This window comes from Trachemys scripta, chromosome 9 (genome assembly GCF_013100865.1).
Source record: "Trachemys scripta elegans isolate TJP31775 chromosome 9, CAS_Tse_1.0, whole genome shotgun sequence".
NCBI classification, from domain to species: domain Eukaryota; kingdom Metazoa; phylum Chordata; order Testudines; family Emydidae; genus Trachemys; species Trachemys scripta.
Genome location: NC_048306.1, coordinates 28,264,657 through 28,277,179, shown reverse-complemented (window position 1 = coordinate 28,277,179; position 12,523 = coordinate 28,264,657). Strand labels below are relative to the sequence as shown.

The 12,523-nt window shown below is 44.4% G+C and overlaps 1 protein-coding gene across 1 annotated transcript in view; it reads left to right on the top strand.

The window, feature by feature from the left end:
• Nucleotides 1-4,956: 4,956 nt before the first annotated feature.
• Nucleotides 4,957-12,523, top strand: part of LOC117882584 (ribosomal protein S6 kinase alpha-6) — an 81,600-nt gene continuing 74,033 nt past the window's right edge. The window contains exon 1 of the mRNA XM_034781063.1: nucleotides 4,957-5,232. Coding sequence (XP_034636954.1) covers nucleotides 5,152-5,232 — 81 coding nt within the window. The 5' untranslated portion in view covers nucleotides 4,957-5,151. The remainder of the gene's footprint in view (nucleotides 5,233-12,523) is intronic.

The following is a 12,523-nucleotide window of genomic DNA, read 5'->3' as shown; positions in this document are numbered from 1 at the left end:
GCCAAGTATTTTGGTCTTAATGACATCCCCTATCAATGAGTTCCACAACTTAATTATGCATTGTGTGAAAAAAATATTTCCTTTTATTGGTTTTGACTTTGCCACCTTTAAATTTCATTGACTATTCTCTTGTGCTTTTGCTATGAAACAGGGAAAAGCAAAGCTCCTGATCTCTATCTCATTCATTCTTTATATGACCATGTGCTCTCTTATTCATCTCCTTTGTAAGGCAACAATCCAATTTTTTTCAATCTGTCTTCACTTGAGTTTTCCCATCCTTTCCAATTGCTCACCTCCATACCCCCTCTAATTCTGAAATGTTGTATGTCGTTGAATATGTGTCTGTAACCTGTCATCCTTTTGGGAAGTAGGAACTGTCTCAACAGCCTTCAAAATAAGTGACTGGAATCAGGGCCGGCTCCCGGGTTTTGGCCGCCCCAAGCAGCCAAACAAAACAAAACAAAACAAAAAAAGCTGCGATTGCGATCTGTGGCGGCAATTCGGCGGAAGGTCCTTCGCTCTGAGCAGGAGTGAGGGACCGTCCGCCGAATTGCCGCCGAACAGCTGGACGTGCCACCCCTCTCCGAAGTGGCCGCCCCAAGCACCTGCTTGGTAAGCTGGTCACTGGAGCCGGCCCTGACTGGAATGCAGGAAAAGGGCAAGCTTTGCTGAAGGCTGAAGTGTCACCAGCAAAAAAAATCATTTCTCAATTCCATCCCTTTTGATTTAAATTAATAGCTGCCCAGTGGTACTTCTTTGCCTACATATTTAACCACACAGAAGAGGTCTGGTCCTTTGGCTTTCTGCCGATGCACATCAATAACATTAATAATGCCTGTGTGCAAACAGAGGCATAGGAGTAGGGAGCAGCCTGGGTGTGAACTAAAGGCACAAAAACTTGGCTGCATCTCCTGATTGCAGTTGTTATTAGAATCTGTGAAGTTCATTTCCTGTCCTGCCACCTGATCACTCTAAAACCTGAATATCCCTCTTGCAAGCCAACAACGATTTTTTTTAAGTGTGAGAGACCTGAGTAGCCTTTAATATAAACAGAAGCAGTTACATATTTTGAATCAAAAGTAGTTGCTCATAAATATTCAAACACTGTGTATAGTATGTTCATTTTGGACCTAAATATTTTGTGAGTGAACTACATTTTCGGGGGAGGGGGGGAAATGTCCCTGGGCACACATGGTTTGCTTCAGCCAAAAACATTTTTGTCTTCTATGACTGAATTGTAAGCCTTTAAAAACAGGTTTACAATGGAAGTGCTGACACGCTAACTGGATGTTGTTATAATGTCATACTTACAATAGCCAATTCTCTTTTGGAGTCACACAGCTCAGTTTTAATGCATCATGGGTAGTTCTGTGAGCCATGCTGCTCTTCCAAGTGTATTCAAGGAAAACAGCACCACAACATCCTCTTGTGTGCACTTAGTAAAAAAGAAATAAGCAAGGCTGAGTAGTTCTGAACCATGCAGTATACCAGCTTGCTCCCTCAGTCCTGCCAATAGTATAAAAATTATTTGGCAATCAAGAACTGTCTCTTACTGAGAGGGTGCTTGCTAGCTTTATGTGATGCTCCTTGGTGAAAGGTCATGCACAGGGCCGTCCTTAGGCATATGCAGCATACACGGCTGCATAGGGCACTGTAGCAGGGTGAATGCCCGCTCCAGCCCTGAAGGGGTTGGAAAAGCCCTGCAGAGGGCTGGGGCTGTAAAAAGGAGCCAAACCCTGGCTGATTGGGGAAGTGGCTGCTGCTGGGGCCATGCCGCAAACTGAGCCACTCAGCCTTATAAGAAGGCCAGGGTAGCCAGAAACTGAGGAGTCTCCCTCTGACTGGAGGGAGAGGGGGCGGCCGGCTTGGCTTGGCTTGGCTGCCGGGAGCTCTTCTGGGGACCTAGAGTGAGGCAGGGCTGGAGAAAAGCCTTGGGAGCTGGAAAGCCCTAGGCCCGCAACTCCCCAGGCTGCAGGGCCTGGTCCTAGGCCCACATAGGTATTGGGGTTGCAGAGGGGCAGCCTGAGGGTGGGTAAAAGCAGCCAGTCCAAATCCCTTGTTGCCTGTGATGATTGGCTGATAGACTGCAGTCTGCCCCAGGGCGTGGGGGCTAGATGGTGACTGGCAGTAGCCACAACTGAGGTGACATTGGGATAGGGGGTGGGGGTTCCCTTGGGCAGGGAGACCTAGAGGGAGAGTGGGGTACTGCTAGGGGGGCAGCACCGAAGCCAAGGGCACCGGGGTCTGGGAGGGACATGGGGGCCAGAGACAGGTGGGACACCTGGCCTGCAGGGAGCGCTCTGGATGCTGGGTGAGCTAATTCCCGAGACAACCAGCAGGAGGCACTGCAGGGGTGAGTCGACGCCGGATTACACGCACCCAAAAATTTGGGGCACCATTCCCCTTGCTGGCCGCTACTGGAATCCTCTCTTCTCTGGCCCCTCCCCTGTGCTGGGCCTGAGGGCTTCTCCCTGCCCCCTCCCTCACTCGCTCCTCAGACAGCCAGTCAAGGGCTCCAGCCTCCGACTCTGCTGCCTCAGTCCTGGGGAGCCCAGAGTGGTGCGACCAGTCACTGGCGGTGGCCCAGTCCACTGCCGCCTGGAGCGGAGTCCCTCCCTGCTGGCACCGCTCAGTATCCGGTAGGGGGTCAAGACAGGAGGAGCGAAACTTCCATGTGAGGGTGGGGGACATAAAGTGACAGTGTGCTCACTGTCACACAAACACACACACTTTCTCTCACACACAGACTGGCTCTCATACTCACATACACTGCCTCTCATGAATCACAGTCCCCAATACAGATTGTCACTCTCACACACACTCTGTCACACTCCCCCAACACACACATACACACAGGCTCTGTCTCTCTCACACGCACTGTCTCTCTCTCTCTCTCTCTCTCTCACACACACACACACACGTATTATTGTTGCTATTACTGCTTGTTACTTTCTGTCAAAATGCTTGTGGTGAGCCAGGAGTGGCTAGCAGCTGCAGGAGGGCTCTGGCAAGATGTAGCCCCCATGTGACAGTGCAAAGCCTGCCTTGAGCCTCTGCCACAGCATCTGTGGCGTACGAAGCTCGGTATGCGTCAGCAATGGGGGGTTTTGGGGGTCTGCGGGTGGGAGTGGTGGCTGTGCCCCCTCAACTCAGTGGGGTCAGTGGTGCCGGCTGGGGACCGCCTTCAGTGGAGTATAGGGGAACCAGTTTAATAATACTGCGTAGGGCATGCGTAGGGTAAGCCATAAATCCTAAGGCTGGCTCTGGTCATGCAGCATGTTTAAATAAGTCTAAAATGTTCTCAGAATAGATTTGTCTTGGGTAATAATTTCCAAACACACATTTTTAACCGTGTTCCATGAACCACAACTTTTCTTCCTTCCACGATTAAAGAATGATTTAGGGGGGAAAAAAATCAAAAACCCTTTCACTCAGAGGATCTCGTACATCTTTTTATCTGGCAAATAGCAAACTAACTACAGTGCCAAACTCCTTCAGAATTGGAAACAATGCAATGTTCCTCTTAATTATATACTTGGTAACGGAGGAATAAATCTCTTGGTGCTTGTAACCAAGGTGAAATACATGATCCCTTCCTTTCTCATGCATACAAGTACATGCTTTTATGCTGTTTCTGGCTCTAAAAGGTTGTAAGACCTCAATAGGGTCTTAGTTTGATCTAGCAGCTTCTAGACTTGAGTATATATTCCTATCCTCCCCTGTAGTGAATTTCACAAGTTAATCACTGGCTTTTTTTTTTTTTTTTTTTTGCTGTCATTTGAACAACTTATACAGAAGGTGTTTACTGCAAATATGAAATGATATCTGTAAGCCAGTTTAGCACTGATAACTCAGCGACCTCTTCTCATGAACTACTGCTACTGCTCTGTAGGTGTCTTAGCCTGTGTTATACAGGAGGTCAGACTAGAAGATCACAATAGTCCCTCATGGCCTTGGACTCTATAAAACTAGTCATTAGTTACTACCTGAGGAATTCAAAGTGCCCATAGTTGCAGTGTTGTGCGTATGCAATTTAGCTTTACTGCAGGATCAGGGCTTAAGCCCGATTCCACAAGGTAAGCACATCCCTGACTTTTATTGTGTGAGTAACCTCATTGACTTTGATGGCACTACTTCCCTTGGCTTTAAAGATAAGATGCCCATCCCCAGCAGCCCGGGGCTGCATTGGCACTTGCAGCACCTCTCTGCAACAGGGCCAAACCCTGCAGTCCTCACTCAATTTTCCCCAGGCAAAACGCCCACTAAGGGGACCAGATAGCAAGTGTGAAATACAAGGACACTTTTTTTTTGCAGGGGAGTAGGGGGAGGTATAGTTGCCTGTATAAGCCAAAACCCCTACCATAGGGGATGGTCCTGATCATAGCGGGAGGTGTGGTCCCCCTAACTTCCACTGACAGCAATAAGCAGCAGTACCAGCGATGAGGCAGGATCACACCCCACCCTGTGCAGGGTCGCCTCTGGCCCCGGTGTGCTTTTTACCCCCGGGGGCTCTGGGCTGTCACCGTCCTGCAGGGACGGGGGGCACCCCCACGCAAGCTGTCCCCACGGGTCGTGCAGCGGGGATCCCGCCCCAGGGCGGGTGCAGGCAGCATCCTCCGGCGCAGGGGCTGCTGGCCTGGAGCCGGGTCCCCCTCGCTCTGCAGCGGGTCGACGCTCGCGGGCGGGGGAGGGGGAAGGGCGCCCCCCGCGCAGCGGCCAGGCTCCGAATGCGCAGCCCGCTGAGGACGTTACAAAGGACGTGCATCACACCCACGCCATGGCTCACGTCATCCCCCGCCTCCCCCACACCGCCCGCTCCACGTGCGCCTCCCACCCCCCCGTCCCCGTGCCGGGGATTCTCCAGCCCGGCCTGACGTCATTCCCATGCTGCATCGGTACCGCCCCCTCCCCGGCCGCCATGTTGGGGGAGGGGGCGCGGTGCGGGCAGAGCGGAGCCGCCCCCGCCGGAGAGCAGTAGCAGCAGAGCCAGTTCCTGCGACGCCGCCGCGCTCTATGGGCCGGCGGAGGGGACCCGCCGGCTCGGCAGCGCGCTGCCCTTGAGGCCGTAGAAGCAGCAGCCGCCGCCGCGGAGCCGGGACATGAGCAGCGGCTGCGAGCGGCGGCGGCTCCCCGGCTAGCGGGCGCGAGGACATGGTGCCGTTCGCCCCGCTGGAGGACGCGGAGGAGCCGGAGCCCTGCCACAAAATGGAGCTGTGCATGAGTGGTGGTGAGGTCAGTGCGGGGCTGCGGGGGCGCGCACCAGGAATGGGGACGCCCGGCGGGCACCTGCTGTCTCCGCCCCGCTCCCACGCGTGGGTCGGGTTGCTGGGGCAGCGGGCCGGAGAGCGAAAAGCTTAGAGCACCCGAGACTATCAGCCCTTACTTGCCTCTCACCCCCGATCTGCCCCTGGGAGTCTACCTGACCCCTACCCCAAGATTGCCCGCCCCCCACCCTGAGACTGTCAGATCTCACCTGCCCCCGATCCCATCCCTTAGAGAGCCCACCTGCCCCCCACTCTGATCCTTCCCCCGAGACCTGCCCCCCATCCCGGTCCTGTCAGTCCCCATTGTTCCCCATCCTGGTCCTGTCCCCTAGAGAGCTCACTTGCCCCCCACCAAGAGACTGTCAGCCCCCCCCATCGCTCCCCCCGAGAGCCTCCTTGCCCTTCACGTCTAGATCCTGCTCCCCCGTAGCCCAAGTCTAGCAATCCCCCTGCAGAATTCTTCTGCACACTCTTCCTCCTCTAGTTCCCCTCAGAGTCCATGTGTGTCTCCACCCTAGCAGGATTCTGCTGCCACCTCTGGAGAGCTTGCTTATACTTCACCTGGATGCTGTCCCAAAGAGCCCATGTGCCCCTCTGCCCTAGATCCTACTGCCATCCCCTGAGAGCCCACCTGCCCCATCCTGATCTTGCTGTTCCCAGCTGCTGACCCCCAAGAGTCTATCTGCCCTTCACCCGTAGATCTGTCTGTGTCTCCCACGAGAGCTCTGCTGTTCTTCATTCTACTGGCCTCCAGGAGACCACTTGCCCCTCATCCCAATTCTTCTGCCTGAAACAATCCAGCTAGGTCCCTCTTGTCTGTTACTCCAATTCTGCTGCCCCCAGCCACCTCAAGTGCTTGTCTGTTCTTCATTTTCCTACTGCTCCCAGTCATACTGAATAGATCCTGCATACTCATCCTTGCCATCCTCAGCCACCCCTAGATCCTAGCTACACAGTGAATTTGAACCTCATATCCTGAGACCCTACCCACCCTAAGTTGCCCCTTCAGTCATCACCCTGAGCCCTGCATTCCTGAGGTCTCAAAGTGCCCATCAACTAGTCCATCCCAAAGAATCAGACTTGCCTCAACTCATCCCCTCAACTACTCTCCTGAGGCCCCAGTCACTTCCTAAACCACCACCTTGAACTGTTCCCATCCCCTTCAGTTAGCTGCCACCTCCTTATACCCAGAGCCCTGCTGGTTACTGTTTCTGGGCTCAGCAGGAACTGACAAACCTCTTCTCTCATGGATTTATACTACCTGTAACACTTGCAAAGTTATAGCGGTGTCAGCTTCTCTTTGGATGAATTAATGGTCATTGAGTGTGAGATGTTAATTTGGTGTGGTGCGCAGTTCTTTGTGTGTTTAACTTAACAATTGCCAAGCTATTAGGTTGTGGTGGAGAAAATGCTGTTTGGTATAGGACTTTCTATAAACTATCCTGGTAATTTAAATGCTCTTGCTGCTGTTACAGTTTTGTTAGACATTTATTTGGGTTTTTCTGATTGCATAATTTTACCAATTAGCCTGTATTTTTGTGCCTGCATACAGAGGCTACTACCACATTTCTCATTAAATAACCATAGAGTAGCTACCAATTAGTGATTTACAGGGAGAAGTCTGAGTTTAGCAAGGTTTTGGGACCGTAGCAGTTTTACAGTAAAATCAAAGAAGCTCTTGCTAGAGGAGTTTAAATAAGGCTTAAGCCTTAAAGTTTCCTTACTTCCTCTTAAATAGAGACCTGGCCAGAAGTGGAGCACCAAATGTGATTTAGCTGCACTGTGTAATTTTAAAATATATATTTAGTACTGTATTTATCTAGTAGTGTGTAACAGCTCAGTATTATTCTTTTATGCACTTAAATGTAGAAATCAGAAGTGCACTGGAATCTGGGTTTCCAGAGTTATCAGGTAAGACGGTTGAACTGAATGATCACACATATGTGTCTGAGGGATTGATTTACATGTTACACATATGGAAGATGTTTTGTAAGTAAAGCTTCTAAAAACAGGTCTCACTCACTTCCTGTGGTACATCGGGCTGTACTTAGTAACACAGTGCATGCGTCTCTAAGTACAAACATACATAAAGTATGCCTTGGATATTAAGGAGGGAATGAGGCACTATTATTGGAGGATCTTGCAGAAGTTATGTTATCTGATAATGCACATTTATACATAAAAAAGTATGGTACTTCATTTCAGCAAGAAAACCAGAGGGAGCCTTTAATTCTGTTGTATTTTATTCTTTTTCTGTAGTGTGTCCACAGAGTGCTGTTTCTAAGCACTGTAATTACTATAGCTGTACACACGCTTAAATATTCTAGTGATTTAATACTTAATCACAGTCTATGTATCTAAGTAATTTAGAAAAATACTATTATAATAGTAACAATGGATGTCTGGATAAAAACATTCCGTTGCAGGTTGTATGAAGATTGTAGTTTATACTACGATTTGTTAAAATAATAGAACTGCATCTCAAGCAATAAATATTTTTTTATTCTGAAGAATTTACATGCCATCATTCAGCTGTTTTCAACTAGTACTATAATATATCCATATGTTTTAAAAAGGTGAAATTCAGGTGGTGTTATAGATAAGTACTTAAACTTGCACATTTTTTAAATGTACATACTTTACATCGTCCAACTATAAGCGACTACAACAAATATTGCAATTTTTTTAGCTGACTTTTTTTGACTGTGTTCCTGTTGCTTTTGTGTTCAGTTTTAGCTTTCCACAAATATTCTAGCACATGAGTTTGCTAGCAGCAATATTTGGAGAAGACCGGTTTAGCCTCAGTGCTCATACTGACTACAGCAGGGCTATGCTGTGCTTAAGTGCTTTGCTGGGTTGGGACTAAAGAAGGAAATGTGAAATTGGCAGTGGACCTTGTTAGAAACCTGATTCCAAGAGTTATGCTCAGGAAGCCAACGTACCATGTGACATATGTCCAACCAAAACAGCTCAGATGTCTAATTTTGAATATTTATAACAAACTGTTTGTGCAATTAAAAGGCCAGAAATTGTATGAAGTGATTCACTGAATAACTTTTGTAAATAACAAACTTGAGAAATCATAAACGGCTTAGGATGAATCACAAATAGCAAGACTAATGAACTGTTTGTCATGAAGTCACACAACTCTCTATTAGATATTTGGATGCATTGTAATTCAAGAACAGAAATTAGTATGCCTGATATTAAAATCGAATTGCATTTGCTGAACAGTCTTTATTTTATATTCTCCTTTTATGTTTTAAATGCATAAAGGACTTTTCCTTGCAGCTGCATTTTCATAAACTAAAAATGCAAATATTTACCATTTTGCAATATACTATTTTGTATTAATTGGATCACACACATATAATAGCATTTTTGACTTCTTTTTAGGAAGTCCCTGTTCACTCAGTAACTGGGTTTAAACTGTAGTTTATTTTGAGTTAAATCTTTTTTCTATTGGCGGGGTTTGATTTTGTATGTAAACGTGTAGAATTAACCTTAGTTTGTACTGCATCATTCCACTTCATGTTTTCGATTTGGAGGGTCTAAAGTGACCATGGACTCTGTGGAGTTGCAAGGAGTTAATAGTGATGATTTTTCAATAACATATTTTTCAGGGCAGGCCATTTACTCTAGTATCAGTGCTCCAGTCTGTTGGTGACCATTCAGAAATTCTTTGAGGATATGCTTGTTGGCTAAATTTATCCCATGTTTTAAGGTAGATAAATACATTTCCAATGAAATGGCACTTATTTTTTGAACTGACAATCTAGGAGGGAAAATAAAATATTTATTATGGGAAGTACTGTTGTTTCAAGGCATAAAACCAACCTCTGAGGAATTAGAAATAAGTTTTCCCTATGGATAATTTATTCCACAGTTGTCCACTTCATGGTTTTTCTGCACTTTTCCTTTGAAGCATCAGAGGCACTGGACTAAATGGACTCTGGTCTCATCTGGTGTGGTAATTCTTATGTTCTTGTGACAAAAATGAGAAGTCACTTAGTAATCACTGACATTAACTGTCTTTTTTTTTTTTTTTTTTATGAGTGATGAGTTAAGGATCTCTGTCAAGTAGTTTAGGCTTCATATGTATGGCAAATGAAATATATTTTTACAACAGTCAATATACACAAATGTTTTCATGATGTTAAATAGATGAAAACTAAGTTTTTGCTTATAAATATATATGCAGTAATAACAGTACACTCATGGGAACTAGAATGTGAAAGTGACCAGGACACTGTTTAAAGTGTCATGTTGGCCATGTCCTTTTTAATAATTCTTCTACAAATGTAATCTTTCTCCCAAGATGAGAACATGAATGGAACTTTGAGAATTTGGCTTTGATCCTACAGTTGGATCTGTTTGGCCAAATCCCCATTGGAGCTAGTGGAGCTCCATGTGAGTGCAAGGATCTGTTTGACCCAATACAATTGTAGAGTCAGAGCCAGATTCTCAGTTTGGTTCATGCCTTTTCATTTGACTTTTTGGTCCACTTGAATTACGTCTTATCCATTCGTTTGAGTTGGCGCTAAAGCCAATTTAGGAGGAATCTGAAGGAGAAGTTGTGCCCTGTAATTGCTTCTTTATGATATATGAAACACCTGAAAGGTGGTCTGAAAGGTAGTATGACAGAGCTCTTTATATGTACATTGTGAGCTTTTTAAAGCTCTTATTGAAAGGGATTTGGTGTCAAATCTTTACCAAAAAAAAAAAACCCCACCCAAAACCAAAAGAAACTTTTTATTTGTGTGTGTTCAGGAGCTTTACTTAAATGTGGAACAACATGTTAAATAAAAATAACTTCCTCTTTCCTATCCAGTTTCACATATGATTTCTTTGATGTACTGCTTTGTTTGTCCATTGACTCTCCCTTGGAAACAGTCATCAAGGATTGAATTTACGTTTAAAAAAAAAAAGTGGATATTTTTGTGAGGGGAGAGGTAGAACATCTTTCTAATCTTATTTATACACCTTAAAGAAAGAAACAGGTCATGATCTCTTTTTCAGGTCACCTTTATAGTGGCTGTAGTGGCTATGGCCACTTTTTCTTTCAAGATAAGTCAAGTGAATTTCATCAAGTTACTCATACCAAAATATGCTTCTATTTTTTGAAGGTTAATTAAACCTGTAGGATGCCTTTCATTGTGCTTTTGTGTATTTCTGTAGTGAAATCATGTAAAATAACACTAGGAAATCTATTTAACTCTGCATTTCTAGTTACCTTATCATATCTATAACAAATGTTTGACTTTCTCATATTGAAACAGATTGACAAGTTTTATTTTAAAAAATTCATTCAACAAAACCTGAAATCCTGTTGAGTATGAACCCCTTCTGTTCAAGGGCCCATACCAAAATATGCTTGGGTTATAAAGTTCCTGTAAGATTAGAAGATGCTTTTAACTTCTTGCCATTCAGCGAACAATTTTGTTTGTTGTTAAAAGTGGAAAACTTATTGCAGTCACTAATAGGTTGGGCAATATAAGCAAAATGAACATTTTACTTATGCTCACAATGTATTTAGAACCTCAAAGCTAATTGTAAAGATAACTGTTTTATGTACAAATGCAAGAAGGCCTCCATGTACCTACCAGAAGCTGTAACTCTCTAAGGTCTGGTCTATACTACCCGCCTGAATCGGCGGGTAGAAATCGACTTCTCGGGGATCGATTTATCGCGTCCCGTTGGGACGCGACAATCGATCCCCGAATCGGCGCTCTAACTCCACCAGCGGAGGTGGTAGTAAGCGCCGCCGACAAAAAGCCGCAGAAGTCGATTTTGCCGCCGTCCTCACAACGGGGTAAGTCGGCTGCGATACGTCGAATTCAGCTACGCTATTCACGTAGCTGAATTTGCGTATCTTAAATCGACTCCCCGCTGTAGTGTAGATGTACCCTAAGAAGTTGTTTGGGTTGGGTCTTTTAGATGTGATGTGTTTTTGAACAATTAGATTATATTGAACAATTCACTGATTCTAGAGAAGTTAGCCAGATACACATAGAAGACAAGAGAATTCTGGCATTACTAAGAAACATAAGTAAGCTTGTTTGTTTACAACATATATTCAGTTTTCAACTCAATCTTTTAAAATATAATTAAAATGAATAATTTACTTGTACTAATATTGCATTTTTGTGTTGTGATACTATTCCAGAATTCTTGTAGTACTTTAGCATTTTCTTTTGAAGAGAGGCAGGGGGAATTGAACATTTCTGTGTTTGGAAACGTCACATGAATTAAGAAATGAAAACAGGTACTTAAATTGGGTATTAATCAGCCTTTAATCAAATAAAGGTGGTAATATGCAAAATTAGAATTAGTGTTAACTTCAAAATCCTATGTCTTTTAATTTGGTTTATTACATCTGTCAGTCTCTTCAGATAGCATCTATTAGTTTTGTAAATTGTTTTACCCATGCTGTAAGCTCTTTGAAGAATAGATATATATACATGGGAAAACTATCTTTTCATTGGTTAAAATCCACAAGGAAATAAACCAGAATAACAGAGACCAGAAATGAAATTATTCAATCATAACAAAAGGGATATTTGCTTAAGATAATGCTGTTAGTTTTGGAGAAGGCAAATATTGTTATGTATATGAGTTAAGCCTTACTGTTTCTGTTGTTGTGCCAATTCTCTGCATCTTTTTTTCTGGTGCTCATTGTTGTATCAGTTTGAAACAAGTGTGCATCGCTTTGATTTTGGCTGCTGTTTATAAGACATCCTTTTAAATTTGTTCTTTTCATATTTTGTTAAATACTGAACCATTACTGGTGTACACTATTGGCAGAGTATCTAGAGACTAGGCATACAACTGTTATGAATATTGGCAGTCTGGGAAGGTGAATTAAGTACCTAAATTTGTGTTTGGCTGAAAATTTACAAGATTTATAATCTGTTTTTGAAGATATAAGAATTGAGAGGCGTAGTAGTAGTAGTTTATAACTTGTGTTTATAACTTGTGTCAGTGCTTAAGCACCGTAATGATAGACAACTTTGTGAAAATCGACATAAATGAGAACAGGTTTTACAAAAAATCTAAGCACACAAATACCTTTATCAGTATCTGAAACCAGTGAATTAATACTAGTTGTGTAACTACAAACCATAATAATGGGTATTAGTGTTTTGTTTACCACTTTAGAAGTTGGGGTAGCTTATCTTGGAATTGTTTGTTGTGGAGTATGAACCTCTGAAGAGACCAGTGCTGGTTTTTAGATGACTTGAAGTAGTCCACCAGGATAG